This window comes from Bos indicus x Bos taurus, chromosome 20 (genome assembly GCF_003369695.1).
Source record: "Bos indicus x Bos taurus breed Angus x Brahman F1 hybrid chromosome 20, Bos_hybrid_MaternalHap_v2.0, whole genome shotgun sequence".
NCBI classification, from domain to species: domain Eukaryota; kingdom Metazoa; phylum Chordata; class Mammalia; order Artiodactyla; family Bovidae; genus Bos; species Bos indicus x Bos taurus.
In genome coordinates, this window is record NC_040095.1 from 2,981,833 (window position 1) to 3,009,750 (window position 27,918).

The window sequence follows — 27,918 nt, forward strand, 5'->3', positions numbered from 1 at the left end:
AATGAATTAATTAGGTAATATTGTTTTCACTATACAGATGAGTAAGCTGCTGCCCAGAGAGGTAAAACAACTTGCCTAAGGTCATACAACTAGTAACTGCCTGCTCTAGGAGTCTTTAAAACCCATTCCTCTTCACCTTACCACCCTGCTGGGTCCGCCTGATACAGGTCACAGTTTGGCAGGTGAATTGTGCCCTCTGTCTTCAGGAAAGAGGATTAGACTGTTGAAAGTAATTACTTGTGTTTCTTCTTTTCCAACAGTGAAAAATGTTCAAAAAGACATTTACAGGTATTATTTGAGTTATAAGCAAACTTCAGTTCCACTGTAGCCTCAGTGAGAAAAATGAGAGGGAGGTACAAAACAGTTGAACCAGTGATAGAATAGTGACTTGCCTAAAATGCTTGACATGGTATTAAATTTTTTTCTTAATCATTCACTAGCATTCTTAGTTTGGGGCCAGCTCTCAGATGGGAAGAGAGAAAGATAAATGACAAAAGTGATTATATTTTTCCTGTTTTAAATTGCCCATCCACCACCACTATTCAGTTCAGTCCAATTCAGTTGCTCAATCGTGTCCAACTTTTTGCAACCCCATAGACTGCAGCACACCAGACTTCCCTGTCCATCACCAACTCCTGGAGCTTACTCAAACTCATGTCCATTGAGTCAGTGATGCCATCCAACCATCTCCTCCTCTGTCATCCCCTTCTCCTCCTGCCTTCAATCCAGCATCAGGGTCTTTTCCAATGAATCAGTTCTTTGTATCAGATGGCCAAAGTATTGGAATTTCCGTTTCGGCATCAGTCCTTCCATTGAATATTCAGAACTGATTTCTTTTAGGATGGACTGGTTGGATCTCCCCGCTGTCCAAGGGACCCTCAAGAGTCTTCTCCAGTACCACAGTTCAAAAGCATCAATTCTTCAGCGCTCAGCTTTATTTGTGATCCAACTCTCACATTCATACTTGACTATTGGAAAAACCATGGCTTTGACTAGATGGACCTTTGTTGGCAAAGTAATGTCTCTGCTTTTTAATATGCTTTCTAGGTTGGTCATAGCTTTTCTTCCAAGGAGCAAGCACCTTTTAATTTCATGGCTGCAGTCATCATCTGCAGTGATTTTGGAGCCAAAGAAAAGAAAGTCTACTGTTTCCATTGCTTCCCCATCTATTTGCCTTGAAGTGATGGGACCAGATGCCATGATCTTAGTTTTTTGAATGTTGAGTTTTAAGCCAACTTTTTCACTCTCCTCTTTCATTTTCATCAAAAGGCTCTTTAGTTCCTCTTCACTTTCTACCATAAGGGTGGTATCATCTGCATATCTGAGGTTATTGATATTTCTCCCGGAAATCTTGATTCCAGCTTGTGCTTCATCCAGCCCAGCATTTCACATGATGTGCTCTGCATATAATTTAAGTAAGCAGGGTGTCAGTATACAGCTTTGACATACTCCTTTCCCAATTTGGAACAAATCTGTTGTTCCATGTCTGGTTCTAACTGTTGCTTCTTGACCTGCATACAGATTTCTCAGGAAGCAGGTAAGGTGCTCTGGTATTCCTGTCTCTTGAATTTTCCACAGTTTGTTTTGATCCACACAATCAAAGGTTTTGGTATAGTCAATAAAGCAGAAGTAGATGTTTTTCTGGAACTCTCTTGCTTTTTCTGTGATCCAGGGGATGTTGGCAATTTGATCTCGGGTTCCTCTGCCTTTTCTAAATCCAGCTTGAACATCTGGAAGTTCACAGTTCACGTATTGTTGAAGCCTCACTTGGAGAATTTTCAGCATTACTTTGCTATCGTGTAACTTGAATGTAATTGTGTGGTAGTTTGAACATTCTTTAGCATTGCATTTCTTTGGGATTGGAATGAAAACTGACCTTTTCCAGTCCTGTGGCCACTGCTGAGTTTTCCAAATTTGCTGGCATGTTGAGTGTAACATTTTAACATCATTAGAATTTGAAATAGCTCAACTGGAATTCCATCCTCTCCACTAGCTTTGTTCGTAGTGATGCTTTCTAAGGCCCACTTGACTTCACATTCCTGGATGTCTGGCTCTAGGTGAGTGATCACACCATCATGGTTAGCTAGGTCATGAAGATCTTTTTTGTACAGTTCTTCTGTGTATTCTTTCCACCTCATCTTAATGTTCTGCTTTGGTTAGGTCCATACCATTTTGGTCCTTCACTGTGCCCATCTTTGCATGAAATGTTCCCTTGGTATCTCTAATTTTCTTGAAGAGATCTCTAGTCTTTCCCATTTTATTGTTTTCCTCCATTTCTTTGCGTTAATCACTTAGGAAGGCTTTCTTATCTCTCCTTGCTATTCTTTGGAACTCTGCATTCAGATGGGTATATCTTTCCTTTTCTCCTTTGCCTTTCACTTCTCTTCTTTTTTCAGCTATTTGTAAGGCCTCCTCAGACAACCATTTTGCCTTTTTGCATTTCTTTTTCTTGGAGATGTCTTGATCACCACCTCCAGTACAATGTCACGAACCTCCATCCATAGTTCTTTAGGCACTCTGTCTATCAGATCTAATCCCTTGAGTCTATCTGTCACTTCCACTGTATAATCACAAGGGATTTGATTAGGTAATACCTGAGTGGTCTAGTGTGGTTTTCCCTACTTTCTTCAATTTAAGTCTGAATTTTGCAATAAGGAGTTCATGATCTGAGCCACCATCAGCTCCCAGTCTTGTTTTTCCTGACCGTATAGAGTTTCTCCATCTTCAGCTGCAAAGAATATAATCAGTCTGATTTCGGTATTGACCTTCTGGTGATGTCCTTGTGTAGAGTTGTCTCTTGTGTTGTGGGAAAGGGGTGTTTGCTATGACCAGTGCGTTCTCTTGGCAAAACTCTGTTAGCTTTTGCCCTGCTTCATTTTGTACTCCAAGGCCAAACTCGCGTGTTACTGCAGGTATTTCCTGACTTACTACTTTTGTGTTCCAGTCCCCGATGATGAAAAGGACACCTTTTTTTGGTGTTAGCTCTAAAAGGCCTTGTAGGCCTTCATAGAACCATTCAACTTCAACTTCTTCAGCATTAGTTCTTGGGGCATAGGCTTGCATTACTGTGATATTGAATGTTTTGCCTTGGAAACGAACAGAGATCATTCTGTCATTTTTGAGATTGCACCCAAGTACTGCATTTCCGACTCTGTTGACTATGAGGGCTGCTCCATTTCTTCTAAGGGATTCTTGCCCACCGTAGTAGATACAATGGTCATCAGAATTAAATTCACCCATTCCACTCCATTTTAGTTCACTGATTCCTAAAATTCCGATGTTCACTCTTGCCATCTCCTGTTTGATCACTTCCAATTTACCTTGATTCGTGGACCTACCATTCCAGGTTCCTATGCAGTATTGCTCTTTACAGCATCGGACTTTACTTCTGTCATCAATCACATCCACAACTAGGTGTTGTTTTCTCTTTGGCTCCGTCTCTTCATTCTTTCTGGAGTTATTTCTCTGCTCTTCTCCAGTAGCATATTTGGGCACCTATATGCTGGGGAGTTCATCTTTCAGTGTCCTGGTTTTTTGCCTTTTTATACTGTTCATGATGTTCTCAAGGCAAGAAAACTGAAGTGGTTTGCCATTCCCGTCTCCAGCAGACCACGTTTTGTCAGAACTCTCCACCATGACCTGTCCGTCTTGGGTGGCCCTACACAGCATGGCTCACAGTTTCATTGAGTTAGACAAGGATGTGGTCCGTGTGATCAGTTTGGTTAGTTTTCTGTGATTGTGGTCTTCATTCTGTCTGCCCTCTGATGGAGAAGTATAGGAGGCTTATGGAAGCTTCCTGCTGGGAGAGACTGGCTGCGGGGGAAACCACCATTACCTACCCCCATACTCTTACATATAGAGGCCAGCACAGGGCTTACAAAAGTCCGCTCTTAATAATGGCTCTCAACTCATTCATTTAATAAATATCGACTGTGCACATGCTATGTGCCAGGCTCCATTCTAGATCCTGATAGTACTGAAAAGAATAAGATAGGCAAGGTCTCTGCTAACATGAAGTTTATATTCTAGGGATGAGGGAGAACAGTAAACACACACATGTAAAATATCAAATCATCATAAGTGCTAAACAAGACTTAAAATAGTGAATAGGGAAAGATTCTATGGCTTTTTTAGAAGTGATCAGGGAAAGCCTCTGAAGATGATCTGTGACAGGGATGAGGTTGCATTCCAAGAAAGCAAAAGATGGCACAGAAGGCAAAACAGGAAAAGGTGGGGGCAAGCGAAAACCAACTAGAAACCATCAGAAATTACCTTAATCAAGTTGATTATTATTAAAATTTTCATTATTAATAAAGAATATATGTTGTTACGAGCATGTTCTTGAGTTGGAGTTAATGTTATAAATGTAATAAAGAAGTAAAGCATTCCGAGAATGTTTAGAAACTTAGAGGCCTTGTTCTTTAGTCTCTCTCACCAAAAACATGCTAAAAAGAGAAGAAAGATACAGATTAGCTAAATCGAATGACAGGCTTGGTGTTTCGGGAGTTGAAATAGCCAGGAAAATAAAGGGGGAGTGAAAAGGGAGAACTACTAGAGTTGGGTACTATGTTACAGACTTTACACACTTTCTCTCTCTAATCTTTAATTTCTCAAAACAAAGTAGGTGGTAGTAAGCACGTTTTACAGAGGTGAAATTGAATCTTCATATAGTCAAATTGAATCTTCAGTCGTCAGTCTAGAAGGTGGAGTCAACTCTAAACTGCTGCATCACCGAAGTAGACCTTTTGTTTTTGAATTTGCCTCTCACACCATATTTTCCCTGGTGGCTCAGATGGTAAAGTGTCTGCCTACAATGCGGGAGACCCAGGTTCAATCCCTGGGTTGGGAAGATCCCCTGGAGAAGGAAATGGCAACCCACTCCAGTATTCTTGCCTGGAGAATCCCATGGATGGAGGAGCATGGTGGGCTACAGTCCACAGGGTTGAAAGAGTCAGACACAACTGAGCGACTTCACTTCACTTCACTTCATATCCCGCTCTGCTATGATGAGAAATTTTGAGTCAAAGGCAAATTTCAGTTCAACCCCATTATCATTCTTCCGACTCTCAGTTAAGCAACTCTTTCCTATAGAGTTAGTTAACTTTTCAGAGCAGTTTCCTGCGGTAGGCCTTGGTGATCAGGAGGGCTGCTGCTGATGCCTGTTCTTCCTGTGGCAGCCAGTTGCAAAAGAGAAGGGGCCTGTGGTGGTTTCAGCGCTAGACAGCAAGTTGCTGGAGAGGACAAAGTGCCTGTCGGGCTTAAAAATTCTGTCCAAAATTGCCTAAATCATGGATTATAAACACCAAGAGCTAGGACGCAATATGAAAATTCATGACGTCTGCCCATTCTTGTATTTCATGAGAGTTTCATTATTTGAATCTCACACAACAGCTTCAGCTGCAAATAAAGAAGACCACTAATAATACATAATCCTCAGCACTGTTCATTCTTTCTTTGATAAAATGGTCCATGGTCCTTATGATTCCACACTTTTCAATCTACCCTGAAATCATTTATCCTTTTCAAAGCCCCCAACAATAAATCAGCCATAATGGAAGCTCTTCTTCTTGCTTTTATTGCATGGATATATGCCCCAGCCTTCATGTCTGAAGTGTTTACCTGGCTTTTTCATAGCTGACTCAGTAGATTGGAACCTTTTAATGCAACCTGCATGGCATGTGGTCACCAAATCTATGTGAAGTCTTGATAATTTTTGTATGATTGATAGCGTATCGCTCTCCACCGGTGAGGGGAAGCAAATCTATTTCCTGCTTGCTTCCTTTTGTAGATGTTAAGTTACTTAATCCATTTACTTTCACGATTGGGACTTCAAAAGGCAGAAATATGAAGGAAAAGAGAAAAGCAAACAGGTTCAACAAGTCTGTGCCTGACTTTTAGGCCTAAAAATTTTCTACTACATTATATACTACTTCCCAGGGTTATATTAATAAAACCAAACTTCCTTTTCTGCAAAGTAACCCAGTTAGTGGGGAGAGAAAAACAATCAATCAAATGCCATAACTATAGGAGGAAATAAAAGCTCCTTTCTTAAAAGCCTATAGCTCCATAGCTTCCCAAAATTATAGTCCATGCCCGTCTTTCAGACCTTCATTCACCCCTCATGATTCTGTATCAGCTACCACTGTCCTATTTGAAACGTGTACTTCTGTCTATATTTCAGAACTTGCCCCCAAACTTACCTCTATTTACTATGTCATTTCACTTAGAACAATGTATGTGAAAGAATTTTTACACTGTAGTGTTACATTGATTCTAGTATTATTACTAAACAGAACTCAAGACCTAAAAACAAAAGCTTTCTCAGAGTAGCTTTGTCTACCCATTCTTTGGAGAAGGGCATAGCAACCCACTCCAGTATTCTTGCCTGGAGAATTCCATGGACAGAGGACCCTGGTGGGCTACAGTCTGAGGGGTTGCAGAGTTGGACACGACCAAGTACTACTGCTACCCATTCTTTAGTTAAATCAACTGATGTCTCACTTCTCATCTGTGAAAAGCACACATGTGTCTCAGAATTTTAGAGATGAGTAAAATGAATAAGAAAGTAACTAATGCCTTAGGAGTTTATAATCTGCTACTTCCAGCCCTACTCTCCCAATCTACTTCTATTCTGAATCTACTATATTTACCATTTTTTTGAGGCCCATCATGTTTTTAATTGTTTGTCTTGCTGTTTTTGTTACTAATCACAAACTCCCCAGAATTGTGTCCATACATTACTATTAGCCAAAAAAAAATTGGGGCAGCGTCTTGCTCTAAATCAAAACCATGACCTTTGGATAAGCTATCTCTGAGCTTCATTTTTCTCATTAGAAAAATGCAAATAACAGTACCTACTATATACAGAAGTGGTTGTTAGAGTATATGAAATGTTATTTAGTGTCACTTGCCAAAAAATATATATATACAGAGGTGGTTGTTAGAGGTATATGAAATGGTATTTAGTGTACATAATGGCACCCCACTCCAGTACTTTTGCCTAGAAAATCCTATGGGCAGAGGAGCCTGGTAGGCTGCAGTCCATGGGATCACTAACGACTGAGCGACTTCACTTTCACTTTTCACTTTCATGCATTGGAGAAGGAAATGGCGGCCCACTCCAGTGTTCTTGCCTGGAGAATCCCAGGGACGGGGGAGCCTCGTGGGCTGCCGTCTGTGGGGTCGCACAGAGTCGGACACAACTGAAGCGACTTAGCAGCAGCAGCAGCAGTGTCACTTGCAAAAAATATATATATACAGAGGTGGTTGTTAGAGGTATATGAAATGTTATTTGCTGTACATGTTATTTGGTGTTATTTAGTGACACTTCAGTTCAGTTCGGGAGAAGGCAATGGCACCACACTCCAGCACTCTTGCCTGGAAAAATCCCATGGACGGAGGAGCCTGGTGGGCCACAGTCCATGGGGTCGCTAAGAGTCGGACAGGACTGAGTGACTTCACTTTCACTTTTCACTTTCATGCATTGGAGAAGGAAATGGCAACCCATTCCAGTGTTCTGGCCTGGAGAATCCTAGCGACAGGGGAGCCTTGTGGGCTGCCATCTATGGTGTCGCACAGAGTCAGACATGACTGAAGCAACTTAGCAGCAGTAGCAGCAGCAGTTCAGTTCAGTTCAGTTCAGTCGCTCAGTCATGTCCGACTCCTTGCAACCGCATGAATCGCAGCACGCCAGGCCTCCCTGTCCATCACCAACTCCTGGAGTTCACTCAGACTCACGTCCATCGAGTCAGTGATGCCATCCAGCCATCTCATCCTCTGTCGTCCCCTTCTCCTCCTGCCCCCAATCCCTCCCAGCATCAGAGTCTTTTCCAATGAGTCAACTCTTTGCATGAGGTGGCCAAAGTATTGGAGTTTCAGCTTTAGCATCAGTCCTTCCAATGAACACCCAGGACTGATCCCTTTAGGATAGACTGGTTGGACCTCCTGGCAGTCCAAGGGACTCTCAAGAGTCTTCTCCAACACCACAGTTCAAAAGCATCAATTCTTCGGTGCTCAGCTTTCTTCACAGTCCAACACTCACATCCATACGTGACCACTGGAAAAACCATAGCCTTGACTAGATGGACCTTTGTTGGCAAAGTAATGTCTCTGCTTTTGAATATGCTATCTAGGTTGGTCATAACTTTCCTTCCAAGGAGCAAGCGTCTTTTAATTTCATGGCTGCAATCACTATCTGCAGTGATTTTGGAGCACCAGAAAATAAATTCTGACACTGTTTCCACTGTTTCCCCATCTATTTCCCATGAAGTGATGGGACTAGATGCCATGATCTTAGTTTTCTGAATGTTGAGCTCTAAGCCAACTTTTTCACTCTCCTCTTTCACTTTCATCAAGAGCCTTTTTGGTTCCTCTTCACTTTCTGCCATAAGGGTGGTGTCATCTGCATATCTGAGGTTATTGATATTTCTCCCAGCAATCTTGATTCCGGTTTGTGCTTCCTCCAGCCCAGCGTTTCTCATGATGTACTCTGCATATAAGTTAAATAGTGACACTTACTTGCCAAAAAAATATAAACCTTCACTAACACCTCTGTTGCCTTTCAGATTATGTGTAAATGTGTGACTCACTGCTGGATACCCTCAAGGAAGATCCCAAACTATTTTGTCAGCCTACTCTCTTATGATTCTTCTACACATTCATTTACTCAAACCATAAGTCCTACTCCCTAAATATACCATGAGGGAAATTAGTAAGAACTACCATATTTTTCTCCTTCCAGTTTTTTTGAGATATAGTTGACACTGTACACATTTAAGGTGTATAACATAATGATTTGACTTATATACATCCCAAAATGATTACCACGATAAGTTTGATATTTATCATCTATCATTTATCACATTTATCATCACATATAGTTAAAAATATAAGAATGCTCATCCTTGTGATGGGTATTCATAGGATATACTCTAACTTTTATATATAATACACAGCAGTGTCATTTATACCGCTTGACCACCTTCATCCAGTTCCCCCTCCTGCTGCCCAGCCACCTCTGAGAACCACAGATCTGATTTCTTCTTCTGTGAGTTTGTTTTTGTTTGTAAAGAGTGTCTGGTGCCCAACATAGTCATTCAATATTTCTAAACATTACATGGTGGTAAAATGCTGAGGAGTCTAGTTACCATCTGTCAGTCTACCCAGATATTATTGGCTGTGTTCCCCACACTGTACAGTTTGTACCCGAGCCTCATTTTTTTACTCAAAGTTTGTGCCCCTTACTCTCCCTCGCCTGTTTCTCTCGTTCCTCCCGCGCCCTCTCCTCTGGCAGCCGCCTGCTGGCTCTCTGTATCTCTTTCGTCATGTTTGTTCATTTGGTTTCTTTCCCTTTAGGTTTCACATATAAGTGAACTCATGGTATTTAGCTTTCTCTGTCTGACTTATTTCACTTAGCATAATACCCTCTAGGTACTCATGTTGTTAATTAAACATAGTAAGCTCTCAATAAATATCAGTTATTTTTACTGTGAGAATTTCTAGTTATTTTTCTCCTCATTCAGCTCTGCAACATATTTTACAAATGATGAGAAAGCTTAATTGGCTCCTTCACAATAACACACAGCAAGTAGCTGGAAAAGATGGAATTTGAAACTAGGTTGAAATTCTGTCTTGAAAATCCATACCTTCTCACCATATTATGTACACTGTGCTAATCTCTCCATCTGAAAAATGTCCTTCCTTATGTTTAACTGAAATAACTTTCCCCAGTCCATCTCAGGTGCTGCCTCCACCAAACCCTCCTTGATCCTCATCCAAACGCAGTATCTCTCTCAAAATATTCACAGCAGTGTGCTCCTCATTTCTACACAGCACTGTGCTCCAGTGCTTATGTCTAATCGTGGTCTCTTTGACACAAGGGCGAGGGTTTCCCTGAAGCAAAGTACTTTGTGCCAAGTTTACAGTTTCCCCTGAAGCAGAGCACTTTGCGCCATGTAGATATTTAATAAAGACACTTAAATTGAACAGAAGGTCATTAAGGTCACATATGGAAAATTCTGTCCAATGCAATCCAGGAATCATTTACTTACTAATGTGTCTCTCTGTGAAGTCCTGTAGTTGATATTGGGTTTAAAGAGATAAGCAAAGCAAAAATCCTCAAAGAATTTACAGTTTGATAAAAGTGCTTTGAAACCAGAAATTGTTTTTTTGTTTTTTTTTTTTAAATTTAGGCATTAGAGTGAGATGAAACAAACACGTTAGTCATCAAGTGAATTCTCATTGGTTGTTCACACAGATACAGTCGTCTCCTCCAGCTGCTGTACCAGTTTAGACTACATCGTCACCTACCTCTTCAAGCACATAGCAAAAGAGGGCAAGAAATCACTTCGATGCCGAGAGGCTACCCAGGCTGGTCAGAGACTATTACATTTTATGCAGCAAAATCCAGAGGTCCTGCAGCAGGTAAATAGTGGTTGTTCACCGAGCTTAAGAGATAAGAGTTTTCCCGAAGCCAGTTTAGTCTCTGAATACCTTAGAGCAACTGGTCTTGCCAAGACCCTTTCCTGGTTCTCCTCTAGAAGCATTTTCCATGTAAGTAGGATAGTTGGCCTCAGGATTACCTGCCCTCAGCAAATCTCTAACTCATGCATCTCACGCAGTGAAGCTAGTATTCGGAAAGAGGATAGCACTTTCAGAGACGAGAGAAATACTGAATAAAAGTCAAAGCTGGAACTAGAAACAGTCAACCTCCTATTTGTTTCCTGGAGCCTCTAATAACGTCATCTTAGGTTTGCCTTGTAAATACTCTAGTGTGCTGAGAAACTGCCATTTGCTGGGCTCCTCGGCTGTGCCAGGTGACCTGCTGGGTCATTTTCCCCATTTGTAGATGAGAAATCAAGGTTCAGAGGGGTCATATTCCCAAAACCATAATAAGTGATAAAGCCACGACTTGTTAATTTTCAAATGTTTTCTGACTAGCTAATATGAATTAGGTCTAAGTTTAATGTTCTTTAAAAAGTCACTTCTACAAATCACAGTAACAGCATGCATAAAGATAAACATAATATATATGCCAGAAACATTTCAAAGAGAGTAATATCATTTTGCTATGGAGATAGCATCACTATGATATATTCCCATTCTACTAAATTTGGGAAATGATATCTTTATACTGCTTCCAGTTGTCTTATTTTGCCCAACTATCTCCATAATAGTCTGTGGTTTGCAAATGTAAATACTTTAACATGGTCATTAGCCAGCAAATAAGTCGCCTGCAATCAGCAGAAAATGTCAGTCTGAGTAAATAAATGATGAAAATGAATAAGAAAGCCAAAGAAGAGGTTTTCTTCCTAGCTGTCATTTTTTGCTAATACTTAAATGAAGTTATGTAAACTTTATCTGTGGTGATGTTTCAGTTAACCAGTTAATTTCCTGGCAAGAAGGTGTGGATGAAGATTTTACATAAATAAGCAAAGGGCTGCAACTATTTGGTATGATCCTGAAATTGTTACAAAACATGTTGGTGATTAAACAGGAGGAAGGTAACTCCTTTATTGAGGACCTCCTATGTACAAGGTGCAAGAGCTGTTAAGATCCAGAAGACATTAATTTCTCTTCTTAAGTTTTTCCTGCCAGATGGGAAGGAGAGACCAGTAACTAATTATATGCTATTGGATTAGTACAGTGATGACAGTAGGAGAGTACTTTCAGGGACGTCTCCTCATTTAGACCTCCACAACAACCATGAAATGTGGATATAATCATCCCCATTTTACAGTTGAATAAATTGAAGCACAGAGAGATCAACTGGAAAGTGGAATGTGAACCAAGGTCTGTTTGGCTCAAAAACCAAAGTCCTTACAACTTACTTACACCATTTATTCTCAGGGAACTAGTTGGTAGGGATAAGATCTCAGATTCAGCCAGAATGCTTCTTCAAAATATACATCCTATCAAGATTTGGATACACCTCTCCTCATCCATCCATCTGCAGTAGCCATTGGTTCTGCTGGGAGTGTGTCATAGTGCTCAGGTGTTTTATGAGAAGGCTGAGAACCACAGAATTAAAGCATGTAGCCAGCTAGTAGAGAAAATAAATACCCATGGATTGGCCAGGAATCAAGCCCACCCCCAACCCCACCATGGCAAGTGACAAGTCTACCACCTGCCAGTATTCAACCATGATCGTAATATTGTCCCATAAACTTTGGCAGGAACTTTTAAGTGAGTAGAAAATTTTAGCAAAAATCAATAGGCCATGGTCCTGGACAAATGCCATCAGACTGTGCAGAACAAGTAATATTGTTGTGCAAAGGACAATCATGTTTGTCTTTACTCAGAATTATCCTGTGTTTGTTGGTTTAAGTAATTCCTATGTGTTAATAATACTTGGTAATCCTTTACTTTACAGCATTTGACTAAGTAGTGATATATCTTTATTAACAGTGGAATGCATTCTATTTATTTGGAATGTAGGCTCTCAGATAGCATTTTAAATATTAATGACTGGTTTCTGGTAGTCAGCATAAATATGATTTGCATTAGCACTAGGTTATATCATCTTGAGTGCCTCTGATGTCAGCTATTGGGTATAGTACTATCTGACATCATCTCCTTAGGTCACTGACAACTTTGACCTCTATTCTTATGCACAGTTTCTGTCATCTCAAAAGCTCTTTTGAATTGATTTGAAATTTTGACTCTTCCCTTTATGAGGCAGTAAAATTGATAATTATTCAGATGGGAACTGAGCACTGAGTGAAAAATCAATTCCACCCGCTCTCTGCTGCGTATAAAATTACTTCTGAGTCGGCTGGACTGAACGGATGGCCAGAGTAAAAGCAGCAGGCAGAAGTAGTGGGAAGAATTAGCTGGACAGAGCTAATAGCCTGAAGGGATAGACTTGGAAAAGAGGGAGTGGGCCAGTTGGGGGTTATTATGAGCAAGGATGGGTCCCATTGATCATCTGTTTACATCAGCTTTCCAAGACCTTATAAATCAACCCTGAAGAGCAGCAGAATCCAAGATTCAGCCTCTTACCAGAGGGAATTTATATTAGATTATTCTCATTTTCACACTCAGATGAAAAGTGAGCCATTGATTATTCATTGGTTGCCCATTAAATGCTGTTTTTATAGATGATTTGCCTATCAGAGAAGGTAATGAACAAGGTTGCTGCTTCATAACTCAAGGTTTCGGTTTTCAAGGCATCTGTGTCGGTTAAGTAATGCCTAACCCTATTAAAAGGAATGGGTTACAAATTGCTTAACAGTGCTGAAAAACTAGACCCTAATGACTAATTGTGCTTAGAGTTTAGAGAGAGTTTGTCAGCTCTTTAAACTAAACTGATGCAATGATACTGCAATTATTTACTAGTTTGAACTGTTTCCCCTCCCCCCCAAACCTGGACCTATGTTGCTGGAAGCATAATTGCATGAAGAGTGTCAATTCTAAATTGCAAAAGTTATCTCCTCAAGCTTCCACAGCAAATGAAGCATGAACCTACATAAAGGATTTTCTGACATTCTTATAGGCCTTTCCATTTGTATGCAGCTGCTTGGGAAAGACATTTTAAGTGCCTCTTACCTGAAAATGTGTTTATTATGACCTGCTACATGGCTTTAGATCTTCAGTGTTTTTAAAAAAACATTCTCCAAATAAGCCATCTTCCATATTTTGCAAACAAATCTAAATTTTCAAGCATTAAATTTAGTCCATTATTAGAATAAAGATCTATTATAATTAAGTGAATCTATTTCAAGTAAGAATTATTGTCTAACCAGCATTGCTTTACCTTAACAACTGAGAAAAACCTAGTTTATGTATATTAGCAAAAAAAGTTCCCCATGATTTTATGTCATTAGAAAGATAAACTAAAATTTGAAGAACAGGTCAGTAGTAACAGGGATTACACATGGATCTATTACAATAATCTGGAATGTAAGATTTCTGTGTGAAGTGTTTTCAATTTTATCCCTGGTCGTGTTAAGTATTTGCATATATAACTCAGAGGTCAGCGTTCATTTAGTTATATCACAAAGTGAAAGAAAGATCTATCCAAATTAGGTAAATGAAAGAGCATGTTTTATACAAATTAGAGAGGCATTTCAAAGATGTGACTCATTCTCTTTCAGATTATAAGAATAGGACACTGATGTTGAATGCTTCTCTAAATCAGAACTTCTTTTAAAACTAAATATTCTAGAAAGAGTAGCAACTTACGTAGAAATAGAACAAGAATTATATAATGGTCAGTGTATATATATATATAATGGTATATATATATACCATTATACCATTATTCGATTATACCATTAACTTATTAACAGTGTATTTTTAGCAATTATGTTCTCTAAAATTTAAATAGGCTGAATGGAGTAATTAGAACATTTAGGTTTGAATTTATCTTAACCTCTTCTGTTTAACTATCTGACTCAAGTGAGCTGTACTAAAAACCAGAAAAAGTTCTAATTATAATCCTTTCTTTCTCACCCTCCCTCCCCCTTTGTGCTAACCTAGCATTTAACTACAAATTGTGAAGAACTGTCAGGAGTTATAAGAATCATACTTCAGATTCTTCAGTAGGGACGTAAGCTGGAGAAAACAGTCACCCTTTTCCTCAATCAGTCAGTCAATCAATGAAAATTGCTTTTGTATAGTGCTCTTCGTGACATACATCCCAAAGTGAATTATAGCAGAAGGGAAATCATCTGCTCTTTTTTCATTTCTGTGTTTAGATTGAAACGATATTGCTCAACATTTTGACATACTATACAAGACATCTTTCATACTTAAGATTCCATTCCATAATACTAAGTAGGAGAAAGTGCAGTCACATATTTAACTGATGTTGAGATTTTGGCCTATAGAACCTCAGCAAGACTCTTACAGTGGGAAATACTTAAGCAGATGAAATATATTCATGTCTCTTATGCTCCTAAAAAATTAACCAAATTTTCTAATGTTGTTATAGACATTCCTAGTGAATCCTAATTAGAAAGTATGTTCATGGCCCACTAGCTCAGTCTGGTTAATTTGCAGCTATTATCAAAAATATAACAGCAGATTGATGTCAAAAAAAACATGCAGAAAGAATATTTACAACTGGATCAGAGGATAACATGGATTTAAAGAGAAGCCAGGGATAAGTTATTAGGCATGACAAGTAAAAAAATCAGAATAATAAAATTGTTTTTTGCACATGCTGCTGCAATCATGGTCTTCTTCACAGCAATATATGTATGTACTTTGTATTTATTTCAAGGAAAATAATAATACTGGCCAATATTTCAGACAAGCTTAAGCTTTTTACATATAAGCAGTTAGTCTGATTCCATCACCACAGTATCTATGAAGCTGTCATATTATGAGCACCATTTTATAGATAACTAAGGCATAAAAAGATTAAGTAATTTCCTAAGTTACTAGTAGTCAATAAGATCATGTAGTCAATAAATGGAAAAACTAAAATTTTACCTTGATATGTTTCATTCACAGTTCACATACAGCTTAACCACAAAGCTATAGTTTGTTGGTAGCTTCTAACTTGAAGTAATATGTGTGTTTTAAGCATTTACAGTGAGGCAAGTTGAGCTTCCAATAAGTCCCAGGGGTCATCCTTAAGGTAGAATGATTCAGAGCAGTCATCTTATACCCCAACTTTGCACTGCAGCTGAAATGAAACAGATGGGCAGTGACCCAAAGAGACAGTGGGCAAGACAGAGGGAAGTTGCTTTGCCAGCTGGTGTAGAGAAGTCCTGTGGCTTCACCTTCACTGAGGTAGAGCTGGCAGAGCTTCATCTTTTACTCCATGCCCACACCCACTCATTAATTCTGTAGCCAGACACGGAAGGTGAACAAGTTAGTAAGATGTGTATCCTTGCGAAGGCCAGAGTCTGACAGCATAACTGTCTCAGGATGTCCCTTTGTTCCTTTCCTTTACTGCCTCCGGGGCAGCTCTTGAGGTTTACTCTTACCCGATTTCTCTAAGGTGGAATCAGTATGGCAGCTGTGAGATGAAGCTGGGGAAGCAACAAGTGCTTTGCATCGCCTGCACATCTCTGGGCTCTGTCCTGACTCTTACCACTGATTCATCAGTATTGAATGCCATTTTTCACCTCTTTCTGATTGTAAGCAGCCTCTCTTCTCTAAAGGAGGCTTCTACCACTGAGTACCAGCAGGTCTGCTGAAAGTCTCTCACACTGGCACATCTGAAACGACTCTTTTGAGCATCCCTCTCCTACTTTTCACTGTGTTAAGATAAGGTACCGTAGACTAAGGTGCTATAGAGCCAAGTAGGAAACTTGATGGAGGTAGACAGTAATGAAAGCTATGTTCAGTGTACATCCCTGTTTAAAGGGGGCAGTCTCCAAACAGCTTCTAGCTAATTGTTGCCCTGTAAGGTGGTAAGACCCAGTGTTGCCAGATGTATAGAGATTCCCTCCCAAGGAGAAGCCAGAAATCTAGTTTTAAAAATGTTGGTCACTGATTGAAAAATAATATTACTCTGCAGGCCAACACTGTATGTTTGGCTTCCATTTTTTTTACCTCTGTATTCTGTAATCTTAGAGAATTTCAGAACTAAGATCTCTTCATGCACGACCCCTTACATTTCTCTCAGCCCTCTTATGAGGCCTTGCAACAGTGATATTTTTGCTTCTCTCTGATGTTTTAATAATTCTTAAAGCATACTTTTAAAATTTGTTGTTTTAAAAAGATGCCATTATTTTGCTTTTATATATGACCCTATACTTAGGTCTTTACTGAAACTTAAAGAGGAAATTTTATCACATTTGAGTTGTATCTTTGCATGTAGAAAGCATTCAATAAGGGGCAATTAAACTCATCTAACATCCCCCAAATATATATTTTTTTAATTTTCAAAATAGCAAGATAGTTTGAGGCAAAAATAAAGTTAACTTTGGTCAAGTGTGTATGTGTGTGTGTGTGTGTGTGTAATCTAATTACTTAGGATCAAATCAAAGTATCTAAGAGGAACAGACTGGGAGCTGACTGTGGCTCAGATCATGAACTCCTTATTGCAAAATTCAGACTTAAAAGAAAGTAGGGAAAACCACACTAGACCACTCAGGTATTACCTAAATCAAATCCCTTACGATTATACAGTAGAAGTGACAAATAGATTCAAGAGATTAGATCTGATAGACAGAGTGCCTGAAGAACTATGGATGCAGGTTCGTGACATTGTACAGGAGGTGGTGATCAAGACATCTCCATGAAAAAGAAATGCAAAAAGGCAAAATGGTTGTCTGAGGAGGTCTTACAAATAGCTGAGAAAAGAAGAGAAGTGAAAGGCAAAGGAGAAAAGGAAAGATACATCCATCTGAATGCAGAGTTCCAAAGAATAGCAAGGAGAGATAAGAAAGCCTTCCTCAGTGATCAATGCAAAGAAATAGAGGAAAACAATAAAATAGGAAAGACTAGAGATCTCTTCAAGAAAATGAGAAATACCAAGGGAACATTTCATGCAAAGATGGGCTCAATAAAGAATAGAAAAGGTATGGACCTAACCAAAGCAGAACATTAAGATGAGGTGGCAAGAATACACAGAAGCACAAATTAAATCTTAAGAAATTTGTCATTAAGAAATATGAAAAAAAAAAAAAGAATACACAGAAGAACTATACAAAAAGATCTTCAAGACCCAGATAACCATGATGGTATGATTACTTACCTAGAGCCAGACATCCTGGAATGTGGAGTCAAGTAGGCCTTAGGAAGCATCACTATGAACAAAGCTAGTGGGAGTGATGGAATTCCAGTTGAGCTATTTCAAATCCTAAAAGATGATATTGTTAAAGTGTTGCACTCAACATGCCAGCAAATTTGGAAAACTCATCAGTGGCCACAAGACTGGAAAAGGTCAGTTTTTATTTCAATCCCAAAACTACCGCACAATTGCACTCATTTCACACGCTAGCAAAGTAATGTTCAAAATTCTCCAAACCAGACTTCAACATGGACCATGGACCATGAACTTCCAGATGTTCAAGCTGGATTTAGAAAAGGCAGAGGAACCAGAGATCAAATTGCCAACATCCATTGGATCACAGAAAAAGCAAGAGAGTTCCAGAAAAACATCTACTTCTTAATTGACTATACCAAAGCCTTTGACTGTGTGGATCACAACAAACTGTGGAAAATTCTTACAGAGATGGGAATACCAGACCACCTGACCTGCCTCTTGAGAAACCTGTATGCAGGTCAGGAAGCAACAGTTAGAACTGGACATGGAACAACAGACTGGTTCCAAATTGGGGAAGGAGTACATCAAGGCTGTATACTGACACCCTGTTTGTTTAACTTATATGCAGAAGACATCATGTGAAATGCTGGGCTGGATGAAGCACAAGCTGAAATCAGGATTGCCAGGAAAAATTATCAGTAACCTCAGATATGTGGATGACGCTACCCTTATGGCAGAAAGCAAAGAGGAACTAAAGAGCCTCTTAATGAATGTGAAAGAGGAGAGTTTAAAAGCTGACTTAAAACTCAACTTTCAGAAAACTAAGATCATGGCATCTGGTCCCATCACTTCAAGGCAAATAGATGGGGAAACAATGGAAACAGTGAGAGGCTATTTTAGGGGGCTCCAAAATCACTGCAGATGGTGACTGCAGCCATGAAATTAAAAGGTACTTGCTCCTTGAAAGAAAAGCGATGACCAACCTAGAGAGCATATTAAAAAACAGAGATATTACTTTGCCAACAAAGGTCCATCTAGTCAAAGCTATGATTTTTCCAGTAGTCATGTATGGATGTGAGAGTTGGACCATAAAGAAGGCTGAGTGCTGAAGAATTGATGCTTTTGAACTGTGTGGTGTTGGAGAAGACTCTTGCGAGTCCCTTGGACTGCAGGGATATCCAACCAGTCCGTCCTAAAAGAAATCAGTTCTGAATATTCATTGGAAGGACTAATGCTGAAACTGAAACTCCAATACTTTGCCTGCCTGATACGAAGAACTGACTCATTGGAAAAGACCCTGATGTTGGGAAAGAGTGAAGGCAGGAGGAGAAGGGGACGACAGAGGAGGAGATGGTTGGATGGCATCACCAACTCGACAGATGTGAGTTTGAGCAAGCTCTGGGGGTTGGTGATGGTCAGGGAAGCCTGCTGGGCTGTAGTCCATGGGCTCGCCAAGAGCTGGACACGACTGAGCAACTGAGCTGAACTGAAAGAGGAGCAGGGCTGCACGGAAGTATATAGTTAATAGCCAGGGAGCAAAAGTCCAAAAGGCACTAAAACTCTTTAAGAATGATGAATTTGTGATCACTATCCCTAAAGATCAGTTTAGAAAGTTGAAGTTAATGATTTTAAAAATAGAACACTAATTTTTAATTAAAATGGCTTTTATCTTTGATACTCTGAACTCATTTCTCTGTTCATCTTTAAAAGGATAATTCTGGTCCAAATCCTTTGTTATATACCATTTCTTTGCCTTTTTTGTGTAATCTTTGTTATAGAAATATTTGTTGAATGACTATTTCACCTGTAACAAAAAATGGTATTTTAAAATAGAAACCTGCTTATAATCCTGTTGCCTTTACACAGTACCTTTTTTCCCCCAAATCACCTCTGTCCTGATACTTGACCTCACACCTGGCAGAGCCTGAAGCCTTGTGATGGTCAGTGAATGTCTGCACAGCAAACCCAAAAAAATATGTTTAGAAGTGCAGTCTGCAGACAGTGACTTTAGACATCAAATCTAATATGGTTATAAACTACTACTTAACAAAATAAATAGTAATGCTAAGAGTATATTGTTGTATACTATATAATAACTGCTGAAATTACATAGGAAAATTTTAAACATGGGTTTAAAAAAAAGGTACTTCAAATATTGTTCTAAATGGCTGACAGAACAGAGAGCATTTGTGGGTTTGTTTTTTTCTCTAGGACATGTGTTTGTCTACCTCTAAGCACAGTTCAAAGATGTAACCCACTGATAGCGTAACTTGCCTTATTAATTGAAAAGGATAGAATCCACCAGATGTAGCCAAACCAGCAGAGAGTTGGGTGACTAAGCAACGGCAAAGACACCATATTGAGTGAGCCAGAATTCTGTCTCCAGGTCATTTATTTCAACCAGTGACAATGCGTCTAAACTCCAGTGCTTCAGCAGTGATTGATGGTTTAATATCATATATAATTTTTTTAATGAAGGAAAACCATTTAAATATGTTACCGTTTGCACTGGTATTCTCCTATGTACATAACCGCATTTAATCATTATGGGGATTGTTTTTATACTTGTGTAATTTGTATCCAAGAAATAACTGTCAAAACCATCTCGTGCTGTTGCTGGAAATGGTACAGTGTGCTTCATACTTGAATAGATTCATTCTTCCCTGCACGTAATTAAGAGTGTTGGAGCTTCACTGCTACCACATAGGAATTCCATGTTTACATTTCTGAGAATGAAAAATTAGCCACAATGTGCTTTTTCAAGCTCCCATTTTCTGGGGCTGTGATATTTAAGTACCTTAGTTCTGTACCAGTGTATGATTTGAAGAGTTTGATTTTAAGACTTTTAATATTAAAATACATAATAAAATTTTATTATCTAATTACAAGAGGGTTTAGCCTCTTATTAAAGTTGCTAAATCAGGCCTGGATTAGCATTATAATGGCACAGTTTGACATGGAATACTCAAAAGTCAAGTTCGAGGGAAGGGATGGGGTTTTTTTGTCGTCGTTGTTTTGGGGGGGTTTCTCCTATGCCTGCCTCTTGCACAAAATAACAAGGGTGAAATGCATGTATGGAAACAAACAAGGAGCGATTTGGTACGCTGGAGAAGGAGTGGAGGTGTCCGCCCAGGATGGTACCCTTAGGCGAGGCAGCTGGTGTGTGTAGTCTTTTGTTTATCTGCTGCTGGTTTATGTAGCCTTTAGGCCGGCACCAGAGACAATCACTCCTGCAGGGTCAGCTGCTGGTCAGAAGCAGAGTAAGGGCAGACTGTGCGTTCAGTGCCGGCCGCGCTTGCTGCACAGCTGGCACCTGCTGCTGGTGCGCAGCGGGAAGGTGAAAGGTCAAGGAGGCAGTTGCCCAAAACTCAAGAATGGCTTGAGGGGACTTGCAGATTAATCTGCTTTATTAACTTCTGTATATTAGATAACTATTGCTATGAATGACAGTACATCTTTTTGAATAAGTCGCATCTCTTTCTCTTTTAAATTAGCTTTTGAGTAATGAATATTAAATAGAAAGCATTTTCAGGGGTAATTAAATGAAAACAGAACGATGTCATTTTACAATTATATTTGTGTGTTTATAGAATAGGGGAATTACAGTGTTTTCCAAGGAGCTAAAAAAAGAAGAGCCAGCTTCACAAAGAAGAATTTGAAATAAATAAGTTACACATCCATTAGCCTTTGTGTTTAAACTGAAAAAAATATGATGTACTTTGTGACTTAACATAGAGTCATTGGGTGCCAGTGGCTTGATTTGGCATTCCCAGGGGCTCCAAGTGTTTTCTTTATGAATTGAAGTGACTGCAATCTGTCAGTGTTCTTTTATCTACAGTTTAGTGCAGTTTTACTAGTATTCTGCAGCAAATGTTCTCAGAATAGCAGAAATGTAGTAAAAAATGAACAACCACCATTCCTTTTCCTTCACACCCATGGAAAGCAGATAGCATTTCATGAGGAAAACAGGTTTAGCCCAGTGATTATTAGATATGCTTTGTAAGATCTCTCACTCGGCATGGCAAATGGCAGACAAGATAGTTTTTAGCCCCTCCATTAATAGTGATTGGCACAATTATCTCTTATTGTAAATTAACACAAAAAAGAGTTCACTGAAATGCATTCTTTTTTAAAGCCTCGCCAAGGAAAATTTCTTAATTCATAGATTAAATACTGACACTAACTCTGGAAAAGCGTTTAACAATCTATTTCTAAAAGGATGATTCTTTTTTTTCTAACTCTCAGTGATTTTTTGTTTTGTTTTGTATTTTGAAGAATTCATAGGAAAAGAAAGCATAGCAGATGACATCTGTCTTTTTTATGCAAATACAGCACAGGTAGTAACATTTATCCATATTTCACAAATGGAAGAAATTTTGGATTTCATTTGTAACTCCCAAGTTGTGACACAAGTTCAATCTTCCTGCTCTGAGCTGTGTTTCTATGACATGTGAAGATGACACCTGAGGTCGTCTTACTGTGTCACATCCAGGCCAACCCAGGGCTCACCAGAAGGATCCTAAACTTGTATGGGCATCACAGAGGAGCAGACTCCCTTGGCCAAAAAAGATTGGGTTAGGATTATTTCCACATCCTTCCACTCCAAAGCAGAAGAATCTTTACACCCACTCCTTAAAGATTTAGCCTTCTCCTCCATCATGTAACAGAAGTCTTATTTACTGCAGGGTTGCTAGAACCAGAGAGGTCACCATAGAAGGGCAACCTCAGATTCAAAGAAAAGTTTAATGATTATGATGAAAAAGAAGTAGAAATAATTATTATATGCTTGGTTTTTATGTTAAGTGCTTTATATATATATTAATATACACACACACACATATATACACATATGTATTCCAGTGTGTGTGTGTGTGTTTCTGTTTGTCTCATTACTCTGTGAGGCGTGTATTTTTATCTCCACTTTATGTTCAAAATACTGTAATTGCAGCTCTAGCAGTTCACCCAATACCACACAGCGAATAAGTAGCAGAACCTCTGCTCTTAACCACTATACCATATAACTTTTAAATGGCCTGGAAACAGGCTTAAGAGGGATGTAGGATAAGCAAGGGGAGGCACACACGTTCATTCATAAATTCTTAACTGAGCCAAGGGCTCCTTTCTTTGAGTACTGATTGGACGAGACGGAAACACTTGACCCAAACTGGCTCATCTTCCCTGGATTTAGAAACTAGCATTTAAAAGATAATGGTCAGCCTCAGCTGAATTGAAAACTTGAAAATTCAAGAGCCGTGGGGCAGCCATTTCCTGCCGTATGCTCATGGAGGTAGCCAGTCTGCAGCAAGAGAAAAGAGCCGCCAACATGACGGAAGGATCTGCAGAAGCCAGGCAGGCCCACAGAGAGAGACTGAGAGAGAACCCCCCAGAGTGCTTGTCCCAGTCCCAAGCCCTTGAGAGGCCTGACTGCACTGCCTAGTGTAGGGCCCGGAAGTCACCCCTTTTATCTGCAGTAGTCACTATCTGCATAGTGAAAGGATCCTTGACTCGGAAGTTGTGAGGGCAGAATGAACCCATGAGTACAGACTCACCTAGCACAGAGAAGGTATTCAATAAATGTGTAAAAGTAGCTTCATTTTGAAAAATAATACATAGGTATTACTTTTTAATGTTCCCATCCTTGTCCATTTCCCTAGTGTTCATAATTATAAATGTGAAAAATATCCTTTCCAAGAAATCCCAAGCCCAAGACTTCATTTCACAAGATGATTTGATTTTAAGGCCATGACTTAAGCCAGAGTACCTGCATCTTCCTAGTCCCATCTGTGTTCTGCTTTTGTTAGAGTTCTTTCTGTGAACGAGAGTTCCAGACTCACTGGACTGGATGGGGGCATGGTGTGATGTGGATTTTACTCATGGGTCCAATCTGACTTTTTCTCACTTGTTCTTTCTGTAAGCTCCAAGCCTTACCTTGCAATGGCAAGAATGAAAAGAAACTCCGTAACTCTTTCCATGTGTATATTGTCTTCATACCTAATGTCTCTCCGGATTCTCACAACAACCCTAATGGGTTCAGTTCAGTTCAGTCACTCAGTTGTGTCCGACTCTTTGGACACAAACCCCATGGACAGCAGCACGCCAGGCTTCCCTGTCCATCACCAACTCCCAGAGTTTGCTCAAACTCATGTCCATCGCATCAATGATGCCATCCAACCATCTCATCCTCTGTCGTCCCTTTCTCCTCCCGCCTCCAGTCTTTCCCAGCATCAGGGTCTTTTCCAGTGAGTCAGCTCTTCGCATCAGGTGGCCAAAGTATTGGAGTTTCAGCTTCAGCATCAGTCTTTACAGTGAGTATTCAGGACTGATTTCCTTTAGGATGGACTAATGGGTAGATAGGGCCAATACGAATACTTTTTAATTTGAGAGGGATAGATAAATGAACAAATTCAATCCCACAGTACCTGTATGGATAAAGTATGCATTGGTTCAGAGAGGTGAAATGGAGTCATCCCCGTCAGTCCAGTGGTTAAGACTCCACCTTTCAATGCAGGGGGTACGGGTTTGGTCCCTAGTCAGGGACCCACATGCCATGGGATGTGGACAAAAAGTATGAACATAACAAAACAGAGGGACAAAATAACTTGCCCAAAGACAGAGCCACTAAATAACAGTGCTTGGAATATAACTTGGGGCTTCCCACTGGCTCTGGTAGTAAAGAACCCAACTACCAATACAGGAGATGTAAGAGACATAGGTTTGATCCCTGGGTCAGGAAAACCCCCTGAAGGAGGGCATGGCAACCCACTCTAGTATTCTTGCCTGGAGAATCCCCATGGATAGAGGAGCCTGGAGGGCTATAGTCTATAGGGTCTCAAAGGGTTGGCCCTAACTGAAGCCACGTAGCACTCACGCACACACAGAACACAAGGCTTTTTTGTCTCTAGGTTTTACGGTTTCCGCCGTACGAGAACCTCCCGGGGCCTTAACCTCCTCTCATCCCTGGCATTTCTTGTTACTCCTTCAGCCTTATTCAAGGGTAACAGAGCTTCCCCCGCCTTCATTCCTCTTAGTGGCACTGTGCATGCTACGAGAAACTCTTTTGAATTTCTTGAAAGAATGGCACAGTATGATGTTTAATGATGGCATAATTTATTCATTTTACAGTTATTGCCGATTTTTCACATAGCACTTGAAGGGTAAATTATGTGAAATTTTCTCAAAGTATATTAGTGTGCTGGAGCGGTGACTTCAACCTTCGTATTCATTTGTCTTTAACTCTTGGAAACTTTTAACTATCAGTGGCCATTTTTGCAGCAGTGAGTTCATATAGTATGTCAAGGAAGACTTATTTGGTTGACTTGAAGAACAAGGTAAAGGTAACCTGCTTCTCTGGCCCTTCATGAGATAATGTGGCTTTGTGTGCTTTGCAACCCAGAAGAACTCTTGCATGTTAATTCTGTATCCCTTGCCATGCTTAGGAAAATACAGATGGAACTGCTTTCAGACCAATGAAAATCCATCCTCCTTTCAGAGCTGTTTAATTGTAAATTCTGTATTTGTTGAGGACTTTCTACTTTACAACAATCAAAGCAGAAAGATTTTGTAGTCAGTAGACCTGGTTTTGAATATCAGTTTTCCTACTTCCTAAAAAAAAGCAAGAGCGTTCCAGAAAAACATCTATTTCTGCTTTATTGACTATGCCAAAGCCTTTGACTGTGTGGATCACAATAAACTGTGGAAAATTCTGAAAGAGATGGGAATACCAGACCACCTGACCTGCCTCTTGAGAAATCTGTATGCAGGTCAGGAAGCAACAGTTAGAACTGGACATGGAACAACAGACTGGTTCCAAATAGGAAAAGGAGTACCTCAAGGCTATATATTGTCACCCTGCTTATTCAACTTCTATGCAGAGTATATCATGAGAAATCCTGGGCTGGAAGAAGCACAAGCTGAAATCAAGATTGCCGGGAGAAATATCAATAACCTCAGATATGCAGATGACACCACCCTTATGGCAGAAAGTGAAGAGGAACTATAAAAAGTCTCTTGATGAAGGTGAAAGAAGAGAGTGAAAAAGTTGGCTTAAAACTCAACATTCAGAAAACGAAGATCATGGCATCTAGTCCCATCACTTCATAGGAAATAGATGGGGAAACAGTGGAAACAGTGTCAGATTTTATTTTGGGGGGCTCCAAAATCACTGCAGATGGTGACTGCAGCCATGAAATTAAAAGATGCTTACTCCTTGGAAGAAAAGTTATGACCAACCTAGATAGCATATTCAAAAGCAGAGACATTACTTTGCCTAGTCAAGGCTATGGTTTTTCCAGTGGTCATGTATGGATGTGAGAGTTGGACTGTGAAGAAAGCTGAGCGCTGAAGAATTGATGCTTTTGAACTGTGGTGCTGGAGAAGACTCTTGAGAGTCCCTTGGACTGCAAGGAGATCCAGCCAGTCCATTCTGAAGGAGATCAGCCCTGGGATTTCTTTGGAAGGAATGATGCTGAAGCTGAAACTCCAGTACTTTGGCCATCTCTTGCGAAGAGTCTTGGAAAAGACTCTGATGCTGGGAGGGATTGGGGGCAGGAGGAGAAGGGGACGACAGAGGATGAGATGGCTGGATGGCGTCACTGACTCGATGGACGTGAGTCTGAGTGAACTCCAGGAGTTGGTGATGGACAGGGAGGCCTGGTATGCTGCGATTCATGGGGTCGCAAGGAGTCGGACACGACTGAGTGACTGAACTGAACTGAACTGAACTGTGTCCTTGCAATAGCTTCCTCACCTCTTTGAGGATAGCAGCACCGCAGCCAGGGGGATTCTATACCTTGTGTGGAGTAGCCCCTGCATCAAGTGGCTGAAGTGCTCCTTGCTGTGGTCTCATGCCCAGACTCCCCAGACTCCCCAGAACTCAGATGTCTCCCACTGCATCGCTCCTTCAGCCATCTGTTACTCCATAACCTGGAACATCAGTATCATGGAAAGGAAAAACAAAAACATTGAAGCACATATTTAGTTGCAGTCACGTGAATATCGAATGCCAAGAAGGAGGAGTGATAGAAGTACCAGGCCTGAAGAGGAATCTCTTAGGCCCCAGAGAGACCCAGCACAGGAGAGCACTAAGCAGGGGCTCCGTTGACGCCCGTGTGTCATGTGGCAGCTCGCTTAGACGGGACAAGGAGGATCCTCTCAGGCAACCAAGAGCGCCAGTGAGAGCTGAGTGCACTGATTTCTCTGTGACCCTTAAGATGGGAAGGAAACAACTTGATGGGTGGGCAATACGAGATGAATAAATACTTAGGCTGCATGAGCTCTCTACGGCCACAGGGACCACATTTTAATCAGTTCTGTACCACAGTGCTTGACACACAGTAGGAGTTCAGTAATTCTTTGAGCAATGAATAAGTCTAAGAAATGAAGAGGAGGGGAGAAAAGAAGGAAGGAGAGGTCTCCAGCACAGTACCTGACACATAATAAGTACCCCTCACAGATGTGTTGCATGTGGGCACCTAGCACGTAAGAGTCAATAATAGAATGTTCCTGGCTGGAAATGTATGCAGGTGAAACAAGCAGATAACGAGGCATTGAGAGCTTCTCTAGAGGCCTGGCTTGTTTTGGAGTTTGTACTTTAAGGGAGAAGTTCCACCCTCAGCAGATGGTGAACTGTTCTTATCCCACCAAGGGAGCAAGCCCTCCCTCCCCGACCCCGTCTTCCTCCCAAGCCCCCTGCATTACCAAGAGGCTGGAAGCAAATTGACAGAAACCTGAAGGAAAGTAACTCAAGTGATTTAGGAGAATGGAAAGTCTGGCTTATGGGGCCAGATTAAAGAAGCTAAATATGTATAGCCTGCCTAAGTGACAACTAAATGGGGCATTTGATAAGTCTATAAATACTCGGAAGATGTAAATGCCAAGGAGGAAAGGGAATTACTTAGCATGGCACAATGGAGTATTGGCATAATGGGATAATATTAAGAAAGAGAAGATGAAGGCTGAACATCAATAAAAAGCTTCCTGACAAGGAGAACCGTTCCTGACAGGGGACACTATTAAGTTATGTGCTGTGGGCCAAGGGAAGTAATGGCAGTGCCATTTCTCAGGATGCTGGCAACAGAGCCAACAGGACTGGGGCCGAGATGTGTCCTTACTGAGGCCAAGCAGGTAGCCTTCTGTGTCTGTGGCCCCCCGATCCTAGAAGAGGAAAGAACTGCATCTTCTTGGGAGACCTCAGATGGCTCAGCCTCCTAAAGGGCCGCACCATGTGGAGAATAGTTGTACCAGCCATTTTCCCT

General features: G+C 40.4%; 1 protein-coding gene across 6 annotated transcripts in view; it reads left to right on the forward strand.

The window, feature by feature from the left end:
* The window catches only part of RANBP17 (RAN binding protein 17), a 375,933-nt gene that overhangs the window by 333,967 nt on the left and 14,048 nt on the right, over window positions 1-27,918 (forward strand). For 3 of the 6 annotated variants that reach the window (XM_027520583.1, XM_027520584.1, XM_027520585.1), the window contains one exon: window positions 10,256-10,422. The exons of 2 other annotated variants lie outside the window; for them this stretch is intronic. In XM_027520583.1, coding sequence (XP_027376384.1) covers window positions 10,256-10,422 — 167 coding nt within the window. Of the gene's footprint in view, window positions 1-10,255; window positions 10,423-27,918 lie in introns of those variants that run through there. One more of the 6 variants, XM_027520586.1, reaches the window with a different exon arrangement.